Source organism: Rhinolophus sinicus, chromosome 4 (genome assembly GCF_057876585.1).
Source record: "Rhinolophus sinicus isolate RSI-liver-muscle chromosome 4, RSI-T2T, whole genome shotgun sequence".
NCBI lineage: Eukaryota > Metazoa > Chordata > Mammalia > Chiroptera > Rhinolophidae > Rhinolophus > Rhinolophus sinicus.
Genome location: NC_142504.1, coordinates 59,624,650 through 59,647,462, shown reverse-complemented (window position 1 = coordinate 59,647,462; position 22,813 = coordinate 59,624,650). Strand labels below are relative to the sequence as shown.

The 22,813-nt window shown below is 51.3% G+C and overlaps 1 protein-coding gene across 3 annotated transcripts in view; it reads left to right on the top strand.

The window, feature by feature from the left end:
• The window catches only part of EEFSEC (eukaryotic elongation factor, selenocysteine-tRNA specific), a 297,801-nt gene that overhangs the window by 234,310 nt on the left and 40,678 nt on the right, over positions 1-22,813 (top strand). For 2 of the 3 annotated variants that reach the window (XM_074340481.2, XM_088797868.1), the window contains exon 6: positions 13,907-14,063. The exons of the other annotated variant lie outside the window; for it this stretch is intronic. In XM_074340481.2, coding sequence (XP_074196582.2) covers positions 13,907-14,063 — 157 coding nt within the window. The remainder of the gene's footprint in view (positions 1-13,906; positions 14,064-22,813) is intronic. 3 annotated transcript variants of the gene reach the window in all.

The window sequence follows — 22,813 nt, the reverse complement described above, 5'->3', positions numbered from 1 at the left end:
AGATGACTTCACAGGTGAATTTTACCAAACATTCAAAAAAGAATTAACACCTGTTCTTCTCAAACTATTCCAAAAAGTTCAAGAGGAGGGAAGGCTCCCAAGCTCATTTTACATGGCCACCATTACCCTGATTCCAAAACCAGACAAAGACATTACAAAAGAAACTGTAGGCCGGTATCCCTAATGAACACAGATGCAAAAATCCTCAACAAAATATTAGCAAACCCAATTTATCAATACATTGAAAAGATCACATACCACAATCAAGTGGGATTTATTCCTGGTATGCGAGGTCGGTTCAATATCTGCAAATCAATCAATGTGATAGCACCACATAAAATGAAAAATAAAAATCATACAGTCCTATCAATGATGCAGAAAAATTGTTTGACAAAATCCAGCATCCATTTATGATAAAAAGTGTCAGCAAAGTGGGAACATATCTCAACATAATAAAGGCCATATAAGACAAACCCACAGCTAACGTCGTACTCAACAGGGAAAAGCTAAAGGCATTCTCCTTAAGATCAGGAACAAGGCAAAGATGTCCGATTTCACTACTTTTATTCAACATAGTACTGGAGGTCCTAGCCACAGCAATCAGACAAAGAAAAGAAATTAAAGGCATCCAAATTGGAAAGGAAGAAGTAAATCTGTCATTATTTGCAGATGACATGATACTATATATAGGGAACCCCAAAGATTTCACCAAAAAACGATTAGAACTGATAAATTAATAAAGTAAGACACAAATTTAATATTCAGAAATTGGTTGCATTTTTATATAATGAGCTATCAGAAAGAGAAATTAAGAAAACAGTCCCATTTACAATTGCATCAAAAAATAAAATAAAATATCTAGGAATAAATTTAATCACAGAAGTAAAAGACCTGTACTCAGAAAATTGTAAGACATTGAAGGCATAAATTAAAGAAGATACAAATGGAAGCATATACCATGCTCATAAATAGGAAGAATAAATTAAAATGTTCATACTACTCAAAGCAATCTATAGATTCAGATTTGAATCCCTATCAAAACACTAATGGCATTTTCACAGAACTAGAACAAATAATTCTAAAATTTATATGGTACCATAAAAGACCCCGAATCGCCACGGCAATCCTGAGAAAAAAGAAAAAGCGGCAGGTATCACACTACCTGATATCAAATTATACTACAAGACCATAGTAATCAAAACATCATGGTATTGGCATAAAAATAGACACATAGATCAATAGAACAGAATAGAGAACCCAGAAATAACTCATGCCTATATGGTCATTTAATCTATGACAAAGGAAGCAAGAATATACAGTGGGGTAAAGATGTCTATTGAATAAATGGTGCTGGGAAAACTGGACAGATACATGCAAAAATATGAAACAGGACCGCCTATTTATGCCATATACAAGAATAAACTCAAAATGGATTAAAGACTTAAATGTAAGACCCGAAGCCATAAAACTCCTAGAGGAAAATATAGGACGTAATCTCACAGACATTATCCTTAGTAATATTTTTACTGATGTATCTACTTGGGCAAGGGCAACAAAAGAAAAATAAACCAATGGGACTACATCAAACTAAAAAGTTTTTGTACAACAAAGGAAACCATCAATGAAACGAAAAGACAGCCTACTGAATGGGAGAATATATTTGCCAATGATACATCTGATAAGGGATTAATATCCAAAATTTATTTAAAAATTCATACAACACCAGGAAAACAATCCAATTAAAAAATGGGCAGAGGACCTAAATAGACATTTCTCCAAAGAGGACCTACAGATGGCCAATAGACATATGAAAAGATGCTCAATGTCACTAATCAGAGAAACGCAAATGAAAACCACAATGAGATTCCACCTCACACCTGTCAGAATGGCTATCATCAATAAATCAACAAACAACAAGTGTTAGCGCGGATGTGGAGAAAAGGGAAGCTTTGTGCACTGTTGTTGGGATTGCGAATTGGTACAGTCACTATGGAAAATAGTATGGAGGTTCCTCAAAAAATTAAAAATAGAATTACTTTATAACCCGGAAATTCCACTCTTGGGTATTTATCCAAAGAAACCCAAAACACCAATTCTAAAAGATACATGCACCCCTATGTTTACTGCAGCATTATTCACAATAGCCAAGATATGAGAACAACCAAAATTCCCATCATTAGACAATTGGATAAAGACACTGTGGTTCATATATAAAACAGAGTATTACTCTGCCATAAAAAATAATGAAATCTTACCATTTGCAAACATAGATGGACCTAGAAGGTATTATCCTAAGTGAAATAAGTGAGACTGAGAAAGACAAATACCGTATGATCTCACTTATATGTGGAATCTAAAGAACAGGATAAACTAGCAAACAACAGAAATAGACTCATAGATACCAAGACCAAACTGATGATTGCTAGATTGGGGGGGATGGGTGAGAAAGGTGAAGGGATTAGAATGTACAATTGGTAGTTACAGGACAGTCATGGGGATGTGAAATCCAAACGCTAGTTCTCCAGAGGCACAGAGGCGCCATGCCTGGCCCTGGCCATTTGGGAAGGAACCCTCAGCCCAGGGTCCCCCGCAACTGGAGGGCAGGGGACAGGAGCTCCAAGAGGCAGACAGGACCAGCTACTAAAGCCAGGCTCTTTATCCCCAAGCAGGGAAAACACTGCAGGCTAGGGGCTGGGGGAGGCTGGCTTCTCCTGTTCAACTTGTGCTGGAGAAATTCTATTAGCAAGGCCAGCAGAATGGCCTACAGAGAGGCTGTCCACTCGCGGTCCCCAGCCTCGCTTCTCTCACCTCGCCTTCTAGTCTCACCCTGCGTTCCAACACCCTGGGTTGACTTGAGTCATCTGACCATCACTAGTCACTTACTCTGTGTGGTCCTGTTTTCTCATTTGTAATGAACAGAAGTGGGGCACATGAGGGCTAAATGCCAACGGTGGCGCGTGCCCTGCACCCCTGCCTGCTCCATTTCACACCTCCTACTGTTGCCACACTCCAGGGGGCCCTCCTTGCCTCCCCATCCACCCACCTCCCTCCCTGCCCTGGCAGTTTGCACAACTCCACCCAAATCATTTTCTATAAAACAAAGGAGGACCTGCCAGCTGTTACTCAAAAATCTCTTTTCAGCCCACCTCACCACCAGGACAAAGACAGTGCTCACACCTTAGCACACCACGGCTGGCTTGCCAATAATTGTGAAGGCGGGTGCTAGAGCGTGGCAGGCTATGGAGGCAGGCAGGCAGGGCCAAGTAGATACTTCCTTGAGATTAAGGCTGGAGGTAAGGAGAGGGCCAAGCATGGCGGTGTCTGTAGGCCAAGGCTGCCAGAAGCCCAGGGAATTAAGGCTCCAGCCAGACAGCCTTGCCAGCATCCCAGGGACTGCTGTGTGGATTCCCTGCAGGTGTAAGATTTGGGGCAAGTCTCTTCCCCTCAGTTTCCTTACTAGAGAAATGGGAGCTATATCTCCCCTATTTTACCGAGTAGTATAAGGAGTGGAGATCAGTCTATGTACGATGCTGAGTGCTGTACCTGGCACAGGGTAGGCAGTGGCATCCTCATTGCTGTTTACTCAGACTTTCCTCATGGCACAAATGCTGGGTTCCCAGCTGGGGTGGTAGAAAGAAGCTGGCACCCCTCCCCCCCCATAATGGGATCAGGCCAGGCATGCTGGTCACCCTGGGTCTGGCACCCACTGATACCGGACGGGAAGGGCTTAGGGCTGGGCCAGAGGAGGCTGCAGCATTGGCGCCACCAAGTATAAACAGGCAGACACCACCAGGATCGCTGGCCAGCTTTGAAGTCAGAAGCAGCGCTGCTTCTCGGCTCCTGGCTTGTCTGCTGCACTGCTGATGGCTTGTTAAATATGTCCATGATGCAGACTGGTGCAGCCGTTATGGAAGGCAGTGTGGAGGTTCCTCAAAAAGTTACAAATAGAATTACCATATGACCCAGCAATCCCTCTCCTGGGTATCTACCCAAAAAATCTGAAAACATTTATACATAAAGACACGTGTGCTCCAATGTTCACTGCAGCTTTGTTTACGGTGGCCAAGACATGGAAACAACCAAAATGTCCTTTGATAGATGAATGGATAAAGAAGTTGTGGTATATATACACCATGGAATACTATTCAGGGGTAAGAAAAGATGATATAGGAACATTTGTGACAACATGGATGGATCTTGAGAGTGTAATGCTGAGCGAAATAAGTCAGACAGAAAAAGCAGAGAACCATGTAATTTCACTGATATGTGTTATATAAACCAAAAACAACAAAAGAACAAGACAAACAAATGAGAAACAGGGCATTTGTGCAGGGCACGTGCCTCCGTTGGCACTCATAGACACAGATAATAGTTTAGTGGTTACCAAAGGGTAAGGGGAGTGGGGGGTGGGAGATGAGGGTAAGGGGCATCAAATATAAGGTGATGGAAGGAGAACTGACTCTGGGTGGTGAACACACAATGGGATTTATAGATGATGTAATACAGAAGTGTACACCTGAAATCTATGTAATTTTACTAACAATTGTCACCCCAATAAATTTGAAAAAAAATAAAAAGAAAAAAAATGTGTCCATGACACCAGGAAGGTGCTGGCTATTGTGTGGGCCAGCCTATGACTGTCCCTGGTGAGCAGAGTCTCCTTGATATCCTTCCCGAGCAGGGGACATCTGGCAGGCTTGGCGGCTCCAGGTGGGCAGCTTTAGCACTCCAGCCCCGGGAGGAAGCAGCATTGTGGTCCAGCCAGCCACTGGCTCATTGTGCTGCCCCTCGCTCCCCAGGTGCCTGTCCGCAGGCTGAAGGCTATGTCAGCTCCCAGGCCACTCGAGAAGATAGGTGCCCCTGAAGCAGAAGCTGAGAAGGTGATCTCCTTAGGGATGCAATCAGATGGCTGTCCTAGTGTTCTGGCCCCAACCCGAACTCTCAGACTCTCTCCTCCCTTGCACATGTCAGCATCGATAACTGAGAGTCTCACTTGGCCTGTTAGCCTTTTGAAAATTGCATTTTTGTTCGTATATAGACACAGGGTCAAGGCAGCTTGACGTGGTAGAAAGAGCTGGCTCTAGACACCAGTGCACTGAGCAGGCACTGGCTTGGCCTGGCTGTGTGCAAGTCTCTCTCCCCCAACCCCACTCCATAACCTTTTTTTTTAAAGGAGCTGTGGTGGGGAGTTGATGAGACCACATGTGCAAGGGACCAGGCATGAGGTCTGGGTGTGATAAAAAAAAATATGGTAAATGCTGCTGCCCAGTGCCATTCAGTGGAAAGGCAGGGATCTTTAGTATGGGAAGTGGCGCATCAAACCTTAGTCACAGTGTGTGACAAGTTAAACTTGTTCGGTGCAGTCAGTCGGGTGTGAGGTACAGTTGGGAGGTGTGTTTTAAAGTGTCTGTAAATCATGGATCACGAACACTGCATTTACATGAAATGAGCAAACGGTTTCATCCTCCATCATGACAATGCTCCGTGTCACACATGGCTTCCGGTATATGGCGATTTCTGTCAAATAAAAACATTATGGTGTGTCCTCATCCACCTTATTCACTGGATCTGTTACTGTGCGACTTCTGGCTCTTCCCCAAAGTCAAAATGATTCAGGACATGGAGGCAGCCACGACAGTGCAACTAAAGACACTCACGAAAGAGGACTTCCAGCACTGCTTCAGAAAGTGGCAAGGATGGGGATAAGTGTGTTTGAAGTGAGGGGGAGTATTTTGAGGGGTATAAATGGCAATGTGTCTTACTATAATAATTTTTTTTAATTTAAACGTTCACCATAGTTTTTGATCACGCCTCATTGTATTAAGTGCTCAGTAATGTCTTCTTTTTTCTCCATGAAAAAGCAGCTGCCTTTGGGACCATGCCTTTGTACCTCCTGATTAGGCACTTTAGCTGTATGGGTGCCTAAGTGATGGAAAAGAGGAGCAGGGAGGGACTCAATGGGGATAGGTGATGGGGGGGGGGGTCTGAGAGACAGGACACCTGCTCAGTGGTGGCTGGCCCAGATTTGAGAAAGACAGCTGTGGGAGTCTGAGAGCTGGGTGTGGTCAGCGGCGGGCAGAGTCCTCCCTGGGTCGGTGCCCTGTGTGATGGCCGCCGCTGGGCCTCCTCACCCTGAGCCTCGGGAACCTGCTTGACACAATGAGCTGAATTGCAGGTTAATTCCCTCTCCTGGGCTTTACCTCGGGGGGTTTCGATGAGGCTGATCCTTGCTGACAGCATACGTTCACATCAGAAATCTCGTCTCTTCACAACAACAGCCTTGGAGGCGGATACGTTTGTCTTGTTTCACAGGCGAGAACACTGAGGCTCAGAGGACTGACTTGGCTTGTCCAGGGTTCCATATAGCCCTGCACTCAGAGGAGGAAAAGGCTGGCCTTGCTGAAATGTTTCCTATGCCAAACAAGGAGGGATGGTACCAGAACATCATCAGCATCCCAGGGGAAGGTGTCAACCCTGATGGCCTTGAACTGCCCTGGAAGTGTTAACACCCCATTTGCGGAGGGGCCTCAGAGAGGACTGAATGGAGGAAGAGGGAAGACCTGAGGGCAGCCCCCAGCAAGTCTGTGCTGAGTATGTGTTAGTGTCCTTGCTTTGCTTCTGCAGGTTCAATAAGTCTCTATATCTTGTGGTTTCTGGTTATGTTAGAAGATTTCCCTGTCTCAAATGGTGCTTCCATTCTCCACTTTAGCTTCTCTAGTTTGACATTCTTCCAGTCGAGATTCTTTCCTCTGGGTAGTCATCTTGCTACCAAGTCTTGGGTGTTCTTGCCAACATCAACACCCCTAATCCTAACAACAGCCTTTTTCAGAGGAAGAAACTGAAGGTCAGAGGAGTCCCTTGCCAGGTTGTAGAGCTGGAAGAGGCAGAGTTAGGACTCAAGCCTTCCCAGCCCCTTTTCTCATCAGGAGGATACCAGGCCTCCTGACAGCAGACCCAGCTCAAAGCTCCATTTCACAGCTCACTGCCCCTCTTTTTGGTGCTGCTTCTCCAATTTGAATCAGAATAGTCACTTCAGAACTTGGGCAATTCCCAAGCCTCATCATGGGATCTGGGCCCTGAGAGAGACACACACATGTAATGACATAATTATGTGCACCAGCAGCCAAGTCCCCACTCAAAAGCTGGGGACTATGGGGACTCACCTGGCACGTAAGCAAGGGGCTGGCTTCTATGTGCAGCCAGTGACTGCTCCAATGACTGAAGGCTAATAAATGAAGCAAATTATTCATGCAAACAGTGAAAGTCCCCCTTTAGAGCTATTGTTGGAACTGTGCTGGCCCCATTTCAGCATTGTTCCCCAAGAGCAAGGCCTGCTGAGCAAATCCCACATGCGTTGCCTTTGCTTTGACGTCACAATGATTGATTTCAAAATGAAAAACCTCCAACTGTTCCCTGGTTTTTCCTTGTTGAATGTGCTGGTGTCTGATCTCTGAGGTCTCTCCTTTAGTGGGAAGAGTGTGTAATTTGGAAAGGAGCCCAACTGTTGCATATGCACATATACACATATTCTATAGATGGATAACGCTAAGGAAAGCCATTTCCCCAGTTCCTTGCCTTCAACACCCGGAACAGATAATGACCCTGGTCTTCCTGAAGCTCTCCAGAAATATAGCCCTTACTGCCTTCATCAGGAAGGGCTATTGTCCCTCTCCCAACCAGACTTTTAATTCAATGAGGTTTCATGCAGCAGACATTTGCGTCCCCTCTTAGCACCCACCTCACTCCTGCCCCTGGTAATTTCTGGAGGGGGTTTGTTCTGGGATGCAGAAATACGCTTAGGCCAGCTCCTGCGGGGCAGCTGGTGCAGGCAGGCTGCAGCTATACTGGGGGACTGGGAGACCTGCGCACAGGCGTCGTTCTTGCCTTTCCTACCACTCCCACTGCAGCCCTCTGGCCGGCAGGCTGCTGTGGGAGATTGCTATGTCAGCCAGCAAGGTCTGCTCACATCTGCGGGGCAGTGGCCAGCGGGGTTGGGGGCATAGACCCTGTGGTCCTGTGTGGTGCAGCTGGGGGAGATCCAGGGAGGGAATGTGGGACAACAGGGTCTCCGTGTGAATCCACAGCAGCTCTCTTTCTCCACATTGTAGACGGGAGCTGAGGCCCACACAGGTTAAGCCATAGGCCAGTCCCCAAGGCCTCCACACTAGGGTTTTGAGCCCGGGTAGTCTGGCTCCAGAGCCCCAGCTCTAACCTACTATACAAGCAGCAGCTCAACCATGCCCTCTGGGATCTGCCCTTCTGCTGCAAAACCTTAAAGCCACGTTGGACAGCAGCGCTCCAGTCTGCTCTTAGCCCCTTTTATCTTTCCTTACACCTGGCCCCATTCTCTTAGCCTTTGCCCTCAGTGTTCTCTTGTCTCTAGTATGCCACATTTTCCCAAGTACAGAGGCCTGTACTGGAACTAGTTACTTGGAATTCACCAGCACCACAGATGGAGAAAGCTCACCCTTCCTCCAACCTCATTTTGTGGGTGAGGAAACTGGAGGCTCCGGGAATCAGTAGTTCACCTCACTTGCCTTTCACGTGCTCCGCGTCTGACCTGCAGCACCTCACAGCAGCGTGTCCATGGGCAAGCACATCTTCCTTTCACAGTAAGGTGCTCCAGCCCATCACACTTCCTGCATCGTGTGGCCATGCTCCACCTCTTCTCCCTCCCTGCATCCTTCCCTGTAGGCAGCCCATGGGGGCTAGGTCCCTGCATTTGGGGATCAGTTCTTCCAGAGGCCTGGGGTTTCAGCAGCTGGGACTGGGGGGTGGGGCTGCCTGGTGCCCTTGGCCCACACTTGGCAGACCAGCTTGGCTCCAGCCAGTCACAGCCTGGCTCAGGGGAGCCCAAGGGATGGAGCATGCTATGGCGGGGCTCCTTCACAGCTGCCAAATCTCTGTCAGGAACCCCTTAGCTCTTGTTCCTTGGGGACACCGAGCAGCAGGAAAAAGTAGAATGTGTGACTTAGGGTAAGTCCTTTAACCTTGCTGAGTCCCTGCAGCACTTTTCTAAAGATAAACTAATGATGTGGAGGCACCTCTCCCAGAATGTGGCTGAGGACAACTTACGGCTTTCATCTGTGGCAGGCCAAGTGGGGCATAGAGCCAAGGGCCAGGAGTCTGAGGCGGGGAGGGATTGCTGCTGGCTCCTAGAAGGATCCACTCAGGCTGCTATAAAGTGACAGTGTAGACTGTCAGTGGGCAGGGGGACACTAGTGTTCCTCAGACCAGGTTCCTAGAGATGTGCTGAAGGCCAGCCTCCCCACTTCACCATCTGACCTACAAATGGAATCGAAGACACCGAAGGTAGTGGGAGAGGCCATCACTCCCAGTCAGCAGCACTGGTGTGTCTTCTGGCCAGACCATAAGACAAGAGCACAGAAGTGAAAGAGACACTCCCTTTGAACCTGAACTCCTTTTTAAACTGCCACTCCAGCTCCAGTGAGACTATGAGGCCAGCAGCAGGATGGAGCCCTTTGGGACCTCCTCAGAGGGTCAGAAATAGCCCATTCACTTCTCACCTTATCCCGGATACTTACAAAAATAATGTGGTAATGTAGGTCAGTGAACTGAATGGCATCACACCAGCAGGATTACAGCCCCTGCCAGCCCACACACTGGCCCACTCGGTGAAACGAGAATGTAAACAAGAAGTGCTGAGTGCCCTCCACTTCCCAGCCCTAGGCCTGTGTTTATGTAGCACTTAGACCAACTTTGGGGTTCTCGCTGTCTGCCATGAAGGCCCTGAAGCTTTTTGAAATTCTCCTGAAGTTAATAAAATTAGTCTGCCCTCATTGCAAAACCCTGGCTTGGGGAGAGTTGGATCTTCCACTGTCTCCATGGCATTTAGCTTGTTAATATTTTATAACTAAAAGGAAGGAGGGGGCAGGGAGGACATAAAAGTCTTGTGAAAGGCCTTTTTGCTAATAGGTAGCATGCCTGCCATCCCCGGGCTCCGGTCGCTGGGAAGCCCAGCACCAGGCCATTGGAAAGCCAAGCAATGGGCCGACTGTGTTCTTGCTTGGGAGAGACCAGCACTGGGTGTGCGAGACAGCTAGGCCCAGGGCAGGTTTGCTGGCTCACTCTTTGATGAGCATATTCCCCCCAACCACATCCACTAGAGTGATTTTCTTTTACTCCCAAAGAGCTACCTTCTCTCACTGGTTTCTCCCTCCCCACCTCTATATCATGTACATATTTACTGGAACCTGCTATGGATCAGGGCCGTGTAAGTCTCGAGTTGTTTGGACAGGACTCGCGGTCTGTCTGGTGGGAGAGACAGACCAGCCGGGACAGGAGGGGCCTGCCATGGGGGAAAGCTGCCTGAAGGAGGGTGTGCCCAAGGTGAGCTCGGAAAAGGAGGGAGGGAAGTATGACAAAGGGGCACAAGAAAATTTTTTGGGGGGTGGGTGACAGATATGTGTATGTTCAGCAGCTTGATTGTGGTGATGGTTTCATGTACACATATCCTAACATCAAATTATGTACCTTAAATATGTGCATGCTATCGTATATCAGTTGTGCCTCAATGAAGCTGTTAAAAAATGAAAGACCGCAGACATGAGCAAACACTGCACATGTCCCAACACCCATGGTGAGGCGTGCATTCCACATTTACTCCGGCATTCAGGGAGCAGCCAGTGAGCGAGTGCAGGCATAGAGGAGAAAGACACGTTTTTGCCTTCACGAACCTTGTGTCCTGGTTGGGATCAATGAAGAGTAACAGATAAAGCTGTGCCATACATCAGGGAGCACTCTGCCCTCTGAAGACAGAGACAGGCAGTGGGGTTGCAGAGGAGCGGGGGCAGGAGGCAGGCTGCAGTCAGCCATGGCCTCTGAGGACACAGCCGGCGAGAAGGCCGTGACGGGGGGTCTGTGCAGGGCGCCGGAAGCTGGCACAGAAATGGAGTACCCTGTCCTCCAGTACACAGTCCACAGGCAGTGGGGCAGAGGCAGATGTAAACATTACCTTTCCCTAGGCCATGTATGAGTCCCTTGAAGCAGGAGCTTTGATTTGTTACCAGGCACATGGTAGGCTCTCAATGGAAGAATGGGAGAACAGTACTACGAATGTGGTGAGGACTTGCTGTCTGAGAGAATACCTGCCTGTGTTACTTGTTTGGTTCCACTGGTGCCTTTAGAAGATGGTTCTCTGAGTAGGATGGAAGCTCCTGGTATAAGCACTGTCCTTTTTCATTTCTCGGCCAGCTGCTGTGCTGGGGCAGGTCTTGTGTCTCAGCCACATCTGTCTCAGGCTAGCCAAAGCCGGGGACCCTCCCATGCTGCCCCAGCAAGCCCGGGACACCCTGGCAGTACCACCTGCCTGCTTCTTCAACTTGGCATGAGTCAGCCTCAGTCTTGTTCTGCTTCGCAAGGGCCCAGCAGACTTGGGTTTGCGTTTCTGCTGCACCACTGACTGGTGACCACAGCCCACAGATCTTGCCTCTGAGCTCAGCTGTGCCCTCTCTGAAGTAGGAATGAAAAACCTGTAAACAAAGGTGCTCAAGGGGTCAATGCCTTGGTCAACAAAGGCTGAGGGGCTCTGAGGATTGAGGGGCTGAGAGGTTCTGAGGGTTGACGAGCTGAGGGGCTCTGAGGCTTGAGGGGCTCTAAGGGCTGAGAGGCTGAGGGGCTCTGAGGCGTTCTCTTTCTCCCAGTGATAGGCAGCCTCAGAAGCAGAGGCTGAGTTAGGGACAGTTGGCAGCAATGACCGACTTCAATCATAGGAAATGTGGAATGGCTAGTCCAGAGCTGTTGGGGTCCTGAGCACTGACTATGCCAGGCTGAGCTGCTGAATGTGAGTAGATGGGCCCTGCCTCCCAAGCTCCTGGCCATGCTGGGCACTCAGCTCCATATGCAGGCTGTTCTGGTGTGGGGCCAATGGTCCTGGGACCTAGGAAGCCTAGGAAAGCGTTGGGGCTGGTGCCATCTGTTTGCCCTGACTCTGCATGTTTGGAAGTTCAGAAGAACCATCTGCATTCAGTTCACCCAGCAGCTTTGCTGGACGCCCACTGCAGCAGAAGTAGCATCCACAGACAGGGCAGAGCTGGGGAGGGAGAGCAGAGCCCACAGCAGCCCAGCCGACCAGGGTTCCTCTGCTGGAGCCGAGTCCTGAAGGACGAGGAGGAATTCACGTATGGGAATGAGATTTGTGAATTATAAAGGGCTGTGCAAGTGGAAATGATTATTCTTATCATTATTTGTATCCGATTCATCCATCACCGGGGAGAGGAGGAATGTGAGTACCTTTTATCAGGCGCTATGAATCAAATAGAATAGGATATGTTTTTCCAAAAGGTTTTTAGGGTAAATGGGACAGTTTCTGCATTTCAGAACAATCCATTTGGGGCCCTTGGCTGAATCTTGGGCAAAAGTTTCTGAGGCTGAAGACAGCCCAGCTCACGGGGGTCCCCCAGGAGTTTCCACCTCAGAAAGGGATCCTGGTGGAGGTGGCAGGTCCCACCACTGATAATACCTCCAGCCTCCACACTGCTGCCTGTGCCAGCACCCGCTCGGGCTAGACCCTGTCCCCAGAAAGTACCCAGGCCAGTACACGGGGCCTGGAGAATAAGGAGGAAGCTCCCAAATTTCTCCTGTGGCTCCCAAGGCCAGGTGGAGCATGGGCCCCACTCCAAAGAGCAGCAAATCTCAGGAAGAAACTGTCAGCCCTGCTGAAGTCCTCTGGGGCCTGGTCTGGTCTGGTCTTTAACGCACACACACACACACACACACACATACACACACACACACCTACTTCTGTTTTACACAGAGGCCCAGGACCTTCCTGGCACAGGCCCTGGGGAGGAGCTGGGCAGGGCAGGGAGGCCACCTGGCAGTGGTCTCCTGGCCATGCCACCTTCCCTGAAGGGGGTACCTGAGCGTTGAAAGGCCTCAGGAGAGGGAAAGTAGCCCTTTAGTCTTTTCTATGCTCACTCTCTGGGGAGAAGGTTCAAGATGAACACAGCGTGTGGTGAAATCAGAGCTGTATCAGTCTGACTTTTCCATGCACACGTGTGTCCCTCCTCTCAGCCCAGGCCTCCACCAAGAGGCGAGGGAGCACGAGCTCAGCAGCAGAGTGCCCATGGACACTAGGGAATCAACAGAAAATGGGACTTGTGCTGGGATAGGGAAAGGAGGGTGTCATGGAGGAGGGGGCAGTGGGGTTATGTAGTAGATGTGGGCCAGGCCAGGAAGGGGCCTCTGGGCAGAATGAGTAAAGCCTTGGGCTAAAATGCATCAGTATTACCATCCCCACTTCACAGACAAGCCATGTGACATATCCAAGGTCATCCTACATGTGGCCTAAAAGTGCCTGTATTGGGTTGGGGTGGCAGAGGCCAGGTTCTCAGAGGCACCTCATGGGAGAGGAAATCAGAGAGAGGGTGAGGCATCTTCTAGAAAGCCTGGATGCAGGCTCAGGAGTCATCCTCTCGGCCTGAGGTATCTGGGAAAGCTTTCATGGGGAGAGTGCCACTAGCAGTCATTAGGCCAGTGCTGGGGGCAGGCTGGGCAGAATGGCCACACAGAGGAGGGTGTAGGCCGGCGACTTGGGATTTTCAGCTACCACCGTCCTGTGAGCTCTGTGACTTCGGGCAGATGACCTAACTGTGCTGTGCCTCTGTTTCCTCATCTGTCAAGTCGAGAAAGTGCCTCTCGTGTTGCTGCTGTGGGGCTAAGCATATTGACCCACATAGGCTCTCTCAACTGCTTGGCACACAGCCCAGGCTCGGGAGGTGTCGGTGGTGGCGGGTGGCAATGGTGAGGAGGGGCCCGTCGTCATAATGGCTTCAGTGCCTTTCATTATCCGTAAGGTGGACTCATCACCTGGGAGGGGAGGGCCTTGGCCTTTTCCAGCGCACACTGATGCTTTCTCTCTCTGGGGCTGGGTGTGTGGGCACAGGTGATAGACGACTACAACGTGATCGGCCGCTCCCTGTTCAAAAAGGAGACCAACATCCAGCTCTTTGTGGGGCTCAAGGTGTACCTGTCCACTGGGGAGCTGGGGTTCATTGACAGCGCCTTTGGCCAGAGTGGCAAGTTCAAGATCCACATCCCTGGTGAGTATGGTTATTTTCTCTTGCTCGTGGATGCTGGCAAGTCATGGAGAGATGGCAGAAACAGTGCCCCTGAGAGTGCGCCCTTGGCTCAGGGTTCTAGGCCTGCCTTTGCTGACATACAGCGGCCAGAGCCTCTGGTCCCACCACTTTGTGGCTGGAAAGCGAGTGGGTCCTAGAGGAGCCTGGTGTGGAGTCAGCATTTGGTCTGAGCCAAGGTCAAGGTCTGAATCTGAGTTCTCACTTCACTGTGACCATGTAGGGTGACCTTGGATATGTCACATGGCTTGTCTGTGAAGTAGGGATTGTAATACTGATCTGACAGGCAGTTCTGAGGGAGAGAGTTGGTGACTAAGAGCACCAAGGGCCTGGCACACTGTCTTGGTAGCCAGTGGGATTTCCCGGAATGTGAGTTGCTACCTCCTTTCGAGACCAGCAGGCCATGCTGAGCCTCCACTCAGTCTGAGTTGGGCCTTGTCCACAGTGGGATCAAGAATGTGCATTTGCTGCTGAAGGTAGAGTCGTTGGATTTCTTTAGCTCTGCCAGCTCTTCCATCACTCGTACACTCTTTCATCATTCATGCACCCTTTCCACACCCATTTTTCTGAGGTCCTACTGCGTACCAGACATGGTGTTGTGGTCGTGGGAGGGAACAGGAGTGAACCACTGACGATAGACTGTGTTGTACAGAAAAATAAAGCAGGGAGAGGGCTTAGAATTGTTGAGTATACAGTCTGGACAGGGCAGTCAGGGAAGACCTCTGAAGAGGTCACAGTCAAGTGGAGGCCTGACTGAGGGAAGAGAGGGAGCCATACAGACACCTAGGGAGGGACATGCCACCAGTAGGGAGGGAGACAAGTGCAAAGGCCTTGAGGTGAGGATGAGCTTGGTGTGCGTTTGAGGACAGGGCATTGGGCAGGAGTGGCCTGAGTGTGGAGGTGTGTGGGACGCCGGCCACGGCTCTGCAGTAGCCCCTAATGGCAGGGTAAGGAACAAGGGGTGTTTCCATGTGAGCAAATTTACGGAACGCACCATGAGCTGCTACCTTTCATCCTCCAGTATTGTGATATGTCAGTGATCCAACATACAGCAAAGTTGAAGGATTTTACAGGTAACTTCATGTCAGCATGTTGCTATACTCTGCATCGCTGCAGAACTATGCGTCAGATCTCTGAGGGATGAAAAGTCATGGGGAGTTTTAGATCAGGTCATTGTGGTGCGTAGCTTTTTGAGTAAACTCTCCAGATAGGGTGGTACCCTGGCCCCAGCTAGAAAGCAGGATTCTCAGCTCCCTGGCCACTCACATGTGAAGCCAGCACCTCCTCTCCTGAGAGCCTGGCTGGAGCCTTGCCTCCCAGTTCCTTCCTAAAACCCAGAGGGTCATGTGTGGCATTTGCCCTCTCATGAGGGAGGGTAGTGATCACCAGAGGCTTGCTTCCCTGCACACTTGCCTCTGCTATTTGTGCCCAAAGCCCTGTCAAGGTCTTTATCACCCTATAAAGGAACTCCCTTGGGGTTAGTAAGGCGACACATCCATGGGAGCCTCCAACCCTGATGTGGGCTTCAGGCTCCTGTCCTACCTAATCCACTGCTCCTCAGTTGCTCCTGGTCCTCACCTCAGCCAAACTGTGGCTCCCAGTGCTCTGCTCGGGCTCCAGAGAACACGCACAGGGCATGAGCCAGGCAGGCCAGTGTCCAGGCCTCAGTCCCCAGGTCCCTGGGCATACATCTGTGGGCGCTCTCTGGGAAGGAGGAGTGCAGGGTACCAGGAGAGCAAGAGCAGAGCTGCCTGGAGGGAGGGGCTGCACCCCAAAGCACTTGCCCCTCCCCCAGGCTACTTGGGGCCCTGCTGGTACAGACAGAGCGGAGGGTATATCTGTTTGCTTCTTCTGGGAGTGGATAGGATCATGCTGACCTTCCCCTCAGCTCCCCTTCCTCTAGCCCAAGGCAAACTCAGAGTTGGGGGTGTTCCCAGAACAGGCCAGAATGCAAGAGGAGGCTTGTTTGGGGGCCCTGCATGCTGGGTAGGAGTGGAGGCAGGGGAGACATGGTGACGCTGCTTCAGTCAACTCGAGTTCACATTCCTTCGTTAGGTCAGTTTTGCCTATTTAATAGGTCTGCTTCCTGTTTGTGGCTTTTAAGCTTGTTATTCAATATAACTGGTCAGATTCATCCCACCCATCCCCACTGCCCACTCTCGACCCCCTGCTTGTCTTTTCCTACCGATTCCTCCCATAAAGATTACTTTTAACCTTTTTGAAGTGCCTTAATTGTGAAAGACTCTTCAGTAAACCAGAGCCATCCAGTGCCAGGTGGAGGAGGAGAGAGCATTGCTGCAAGTTGGGAGCCAGGGGAGAGAAGCCCAGGGTTGTGCTGTTGCAGTTTAAGGCTCCCTGGACAGGAGCAGCTCAGGGGGCCTGCCCCAGCTCTCTGCTTGTGGATGCAGCTGCGTTTTAACGCAGCTTACTGGCCCACCGGCCTCTCTGCAGGGTGACCCATCTGGGGAAGGCAGACTGAAGAATCCTCTGGAGTGTCCTCCCATCTACCTCCTGATCTCCAAGCCCAGAATCTCCTTCCAACCATCCCAGTTATGGTTTGCCAAGCCAAAGTGGATGGCTTTCCATGGAGTAGGAAATGTTGTTTACACAAATGAATAAATGAGGGAGTTCAGTGGAACAGACTGCACTGGAATGAACAAGTGGATGAACTCAGGCCTGTGGGGGCCAATAAGCCTGGTGTTTGGTGTGCTGTGGGCCTTCCCAGAAATTCCTCCAATGTAGGCAGGCGTCAGCGTCATTGGACTTCTTCAGCACAGCTGTCTCCTGATGACATGGCTTTGGGGGCTCTAGTTCTTTAAAGACAACTTTAAAGGAGAAGACGTCAGTCCCTCCAATTCAGCAAACTCCAGTAGAGGCTCAGGCTAGGATGCCAAGATAGTTCTGACAGAGTCCTGCCCTAATGCACCTCCTTTGGGAGAGATGAGGCACAGACCAGCAATTTGTGGTCAGCTTGGCTAGTGTCCATAGGGGCACATGACTAGGAACTGGGGCGGGGGTGGGGGGAGTGGCCATCCTGAAGAAGAGTCAGGGCAAACTTCCCAGAGGAGGTGCTGTCCAAGCAGGGATTGGGAAGGAAGGGGAGAAAGACGCGTGTGGAGAGGGCTGGAATCAGATGTGTAGTGTTCTCTAGAACCCTGTGGCCAGTGGGAAAGGGCATGGGATGGGGAGTGCAGGTCTGCCCCTGCTGCCTGCTCTGGGCTTCATTTTCTGCACTTGTACCACGGATATGGGAATTCTCACTTTGCCTCTCCTGGGACCTCATTCCTCTCTTGCTATCTGTACCATTCTTTAAGCCCAAACAAGACCCCCCCCCCTCCTCTGTGAAGATGCTCCTCGTGTTCTTTTCTGGCCCCACAGCATTGCCAAGAGTACTCGTGCAAGAGGAGGCCGGGGCTGGGAAGGCAGGGAGCACCTCTGTTTAATACAGCTCCTCCCCATTCTGCAAGTGAGGAAACTGAGGCCCCTTGCTCACAGTTGCACAACTAGTAAGAGCCCAGAATTTCTGTATGCCTTTTCAGTCCCCAGGGGGACTGCACAGTAGCCACCAAAAGCTAGGAGCACAGAGGCACTGCCAGCTGGCTCTTTTGTCAGAGCCCTTCCAGCTGTCTTTCATAGGACTCAGATTCAGGCAGATCACCTCAGAGCCCTTGCACCAAAACAGTGGGCATACAGCGTCACCTTCGTGTCCCAGGAGTCAGAGGGGTGGCCCAGGCCTCCGTTCATCTGTCTTTCATCAGCTGTTTATTGGGCCGTTTGGATGCTAGGGGAAACAGAACCTTGGCCAGAGGAGGGAGGTACTGAACATTGGGTGTGGAAGGAGAGTCCTAGGGCACCCACCTTGGTCTGAGCACTCATCAGGGCAGCACCACCCCTTCTGCTCTCAGTGCCTGGCATAGGTTTAGAAGGGTGGGCAGGCCAGGCCAGGGCTGCAGGGGTCGCTGGCCCAGTTCCTTGGAGGATCACCTGGCTTAGCACAGGGCGTGGCCTCCAGAGTCAGGTATCCCAGGCCCCTCACTCTGGCCACAGCCTCTTCTGATTGTGGCAGACTGCTCCCCACTTGGAGCTTTAGCCCCTCAGTGCTAACATGGAATGAATAATTTTTATTTTCAGGGAGGAAGTGCGACTTAGATCACATAATACCTAACTGTGGTGTCTGACCTGGGACAGGTACTCTGTAAATGGTGCCTGGGGTTATGTATTGTTTTAGCCCACCAGACATCCGCCCTCACCTGGGGTACCAAGTGTCCGCTGAGATTTCTCCGGAGGTCTCCTTCCTTGGCTTATAGATGGCTGTCTTCTTCCTGTGTCCTCATGTGGTCCTGCCTCTGTGTGTGTCTGTGTCCTAATCGCCTCTTCTTCCTTATAAGGACATTAGTCCTATTGGAGTAGGCCTACTCATATGATCTCATTTCACCTTAATTACCTCTTGAAAGGTGCTATCTCCAAATACAGTCATATCTCAGGTAAAGGAGGTTAGGACTTCAACATAGGAATTTGAGAGGAGTCACAATTTAGCCCCTCAGAGTTGGGAAGATGAACGGTATGCAGCCATCTTCCAAGCATTCGTATTTTGGCAAACCACAGCAAGCTATGCAGGGAATGTGTGAAGTGACAGGAGAGTGTCTAGCAGACCCTAACAGTCTGAGGAAAGGAAGGCTTCTTCAGGCATGGCCTTGCACCAGACCTTGGAGGATGAGTAGGAGCCCTTCAGACAGAAGTGGGCGGAGTGTCCCAGGCAGAGGAGGGGTCTGAGTGATACTGTGCTAAGGTCCCCTGGCTGGCTGCCACTTGCAAAAGTTAAAAATTGAGAGACAAGGTTGGTGGAAAGAAAAGCAGGTTTATTCAGAATGTCGGTGTGGGGACAGAGTCCCAGAGAGCAGTTTCCAGGCTCTCGGCCTCACGTGGAAAGGTGCTGGCTCAGGTAATAGATGGCCGTCAGCTGTGGCTATGCTAGCAGAAAACGGGGGACTAGCGAGAAGATGGTGGCTGGAAAGCGCAGATTGCAGTTCGGACGGCGGGTTGCGCACAGTGTGGCTCCTGCTTCCTGTGTCTCCAACCCAGCCGCCAGCAAGAATATAGTGGGGTGACTCCCCTATCTATGGCTCCGTGGGTGTTCCTTTTTGGCCTCACCGTGTCCTGTGTTCTTATGTGGGGAGCGGGAGCAGAGACCCCACAGGATGCCCCGCACGACACATGGCGCAGCGAGCAGGGTGTGGTGTCGGCTGAAACTCTCCAGAATGTACTGGAGCAGTTTATACATATAAAAGCTCAGTTTCGTAAGCAGAGTACGGTGCTGGCCACAACCTACCGAAGCATGGTGGAGCAGTTTGTGCGTGTGAGAGCTCAGCTTTGGGAGGCCCATGAGGAGCGACACTGGGAACGGGAGGCACGGTCTGCCTGGGAGACTCAAGCCTCCAGATGGCACACCACCCTCTTGGCCATGGAAGGCGTTGCCTTCATTTTGGTAATGTGCTGTGGCCTTAAGCTCCGAGGGTGGTGGACATCTTACACGGAGGCCTCCACCCACTCAGACACCTGGCACGGTGAGCAAGATTCCGACCAGGTAGGAATGGCGTCTGACTCTGGGCAGGAGGACAGGTGGCCCCCACACAGTGTGTGGTGTCCGGTGGCCACTGTTCTCAGGAGTTGGACCCCCAAGGACGGGTGGGAGGACATGGACGGCTCTCCGGCCAGCGTGGAGAGGGCCCTGCAGGCTCTGGCTGAGCGGTTGCTGGAGGAGGCAAAGGCTACAGCCGGCCGCGTGAGCTGGATGTTCCTCAAGGCCTTGAGTCTCAACACGGAAAATGCGCTTAATGAAGTGGCCCAGGTGCCGGACCAGGTGTCCTGGTTGGAAGCGCTGGAAGCCCGGGTCCGCCTGTTAGAGGAGGGGCCCCACAGTGGAGACTGAGGCAGAGGCGGAAGAAGGGAGTGGAGACAGTGTAGCTCCCAACCTCCAAGCCTGGCCAATCTTGAAGCAAAAGGTAAAATGTGAGCAACCTTTGGGCCCCGGGGGCGTTGCTGCCGGCAACCCAGCTGTGACTGAGTTCACTACCTACACCCCATACACTCCCACTGAGTTGCAGGAGCTGGGGAGGCGGTACAGACAGCACCCTGGAGAGCCAGTCTCGGCTTGGCTGTTATGTTTATGGGATGAGGGAGCAGACAGCATTCTCTGCTCCCCAGGCGAGATGGAAAAGCTAGCCTTTGTGACAGTGCATGCGTCCCTGAGACAAAGGTTACAGAACTGCCATAGGTTGGCCCGAGACCAGGGCAACCACTCTCTAATGGCGTGGCTCACAGCTGCGGTACGCACAGTATGGGAACAGGCTGGCGAGCTGCCAGACACTGTGAGTCAATGGCAGTCATATATGGAACTTACTCAAATCATCCATGAAATGGGTATGAGCCATGCTATTTTCAACCCTAATATGCAGGGCCCAGATGACGAGCTTTTAACAGCCAGCATGAGAGATCTGGTTTTGGACACTGCACCTGCGAGTGCTTTTGGATCCTTGGTTGTTATTCTTACACCGTATATAGGGCGACGGATCCATGAAGTTACAACTGCCATGGGCAACCTAGGGGATGTTGAAAGCCGGAGGCGAAGGAAGTTAAGACAGGAGGTCTGCGCAGTTGAGACCTGGAACCCCAAATCAAAAGTAAAGGGGCGAGGTCGCGGGCCTCAGAGAGTAGCACGCACACAGATGTGGCGTGATCTCGTGGCAGCAGGGGTCGATCAGGAAAAAATAGACTGACAACCCAATGCACTCTTGTTGGAACTTTGGAAACAGTTGCATCTGGAACAGCAATTCCGGAGAAGCCTAAAGGAGAAGTCTGAGAAAGCGCGACCCGTGTCCCTCCAGGACTTCATGTGGCCACTTGAGGCCGATTCCTTCCAGCTTGATTAGGGGTGGGGCCAAGGTACCCGGTCAGAGGGGATAAGCAGGGACCGGAGGCCCCACGTGGAACTGTCCATACATTGGTCCCCTTCTAATGTGCAGAGGGTTTGGGCTCTAGTTGACACTGGCGCAGACTGCAGTCTTCTTTATGGGAACCCAGAACTGTTCCCCGGACCAGCAATCTGCATTGATGGCTATGGGGGAAAGACTGTGACTGTGAAAGCCATTTCCTTACCACTGGGTATAGGAAGGCTTCCCCCTCGTACCTACAAGGTTTATGTCTCCCCCGTTCCGGAGTATATTCTAGGGGTGGACGTGTGTTGTGCGGGAGACTCTGCTCGCTGCGCCATTTGTCGTGTGGGGCGGCCTGCGGGGTCTCTGGTCCCGCTCCCCATACTAGAACGCAGGATATGGTGAGGCCAAAAAGGAACACCCACGGAGCCATAGATGGGGGAGTCATACCACTATATTCTCTCTGGCGGCACTATACTCTCACTGGAGGCTGGATCCACACTGTCCGCAAACCGCCATCCACGCTTGCCAGCCCAGCCACCATCTTCTTGCTAGCCCCCATTCTTTCTCTCTTCTCCCCCTAGCATAGCCACAGCAGTTATATTAGTGGCCAATGGCTCACTGGTTACAGCTGACGGCCAACTAGCCACAGCTGATGGCCATACAATCACAGTTGATGGCCATTTACTACCTGAGCCAGGCACCTATCTATGTGAGGCCGAGAGCCTGGAAACTTCTTTCTGGGGCTCTGTCCCCACAACGTGCTATATGGCCTCAGCTTACAGATGTCGGTAGGAGAGTTCCGTGTCCGGATCTGGGTGGTGAAAGCGGTGACACGCGGGCATGCTCACCACCCTCCTCAAGTGTTGCCACAGCCCCGGTGCGTGGTTACAGTGCGACAACACTGCTTGCCAGGAGGGCAGAAGGGGACTGGTGGCACCCTAAGAAGCCCAGGAAGTCTGGCTGTGCCCAGAAGGACTGGTGGTGCCCTGAGAAACGCTGGCTGTGTCTAGAGAGCCTGGCTGTGTCCAGGATATTGCATTCACCTCCAGGCTCCTTGCACAGGGACCCTCGCGGAAGACGCTTGTCACATAGATTGTGAGGCGAGACCCTGTAGGGGTGGAGTGTGGGGACAGAGCCCCAGAGAGCAGTTTCCAGGCTCTCGGCCTCACGTGGAAAGGTGCTGGCTCGGGTAGTAGATGGCCGTCGGCTGTGGCTAGTTGGCCGTCAGCTGTAGCCGGTTAGCCAATTGGCCACTGATTTAACTGCCGCGGCTGCACTGGTTGGTGAGTCGAGGAGAGAGACGGTCAGTTGGCAGAAAAGTGGACAGCAGGTCTGTCATGCAGGGAGGCCTGCAGGGTCTCTGCTCCCGCTCCCCATACAAGAACGCAGGATATGGTGAGGCCAAAAAGGAACACCCACGGAGCCATAGGTAGGGGAGTCATACCACTATATTCTCTCTGGCGGCACTATAGTCTCACTAGAGGCTGGATCCACACTGTCCGCAAACCGTCATCCACGCTTGCCAGCCCAGCCGCCATCTTCTTGCTAGCCCCCATTCTTTCTCTCTTCTCCCCCTAGCATAGCCACAGCAGTTATATTAGTGGCTAATGGCTCAATGGCTACAGCTGACGGCCAACTAGCCACAGCTGATGGCCATCCAATCACAGTTGATGGCCATTTACTACCTGAGCCAGCACCTGTCTATGTGAGGCCGAGAGCCTGGAAACTACTTTCTGGGGCTCTGCCCCCACAAGGTCGCACATCGTGTGAATCCAGCCT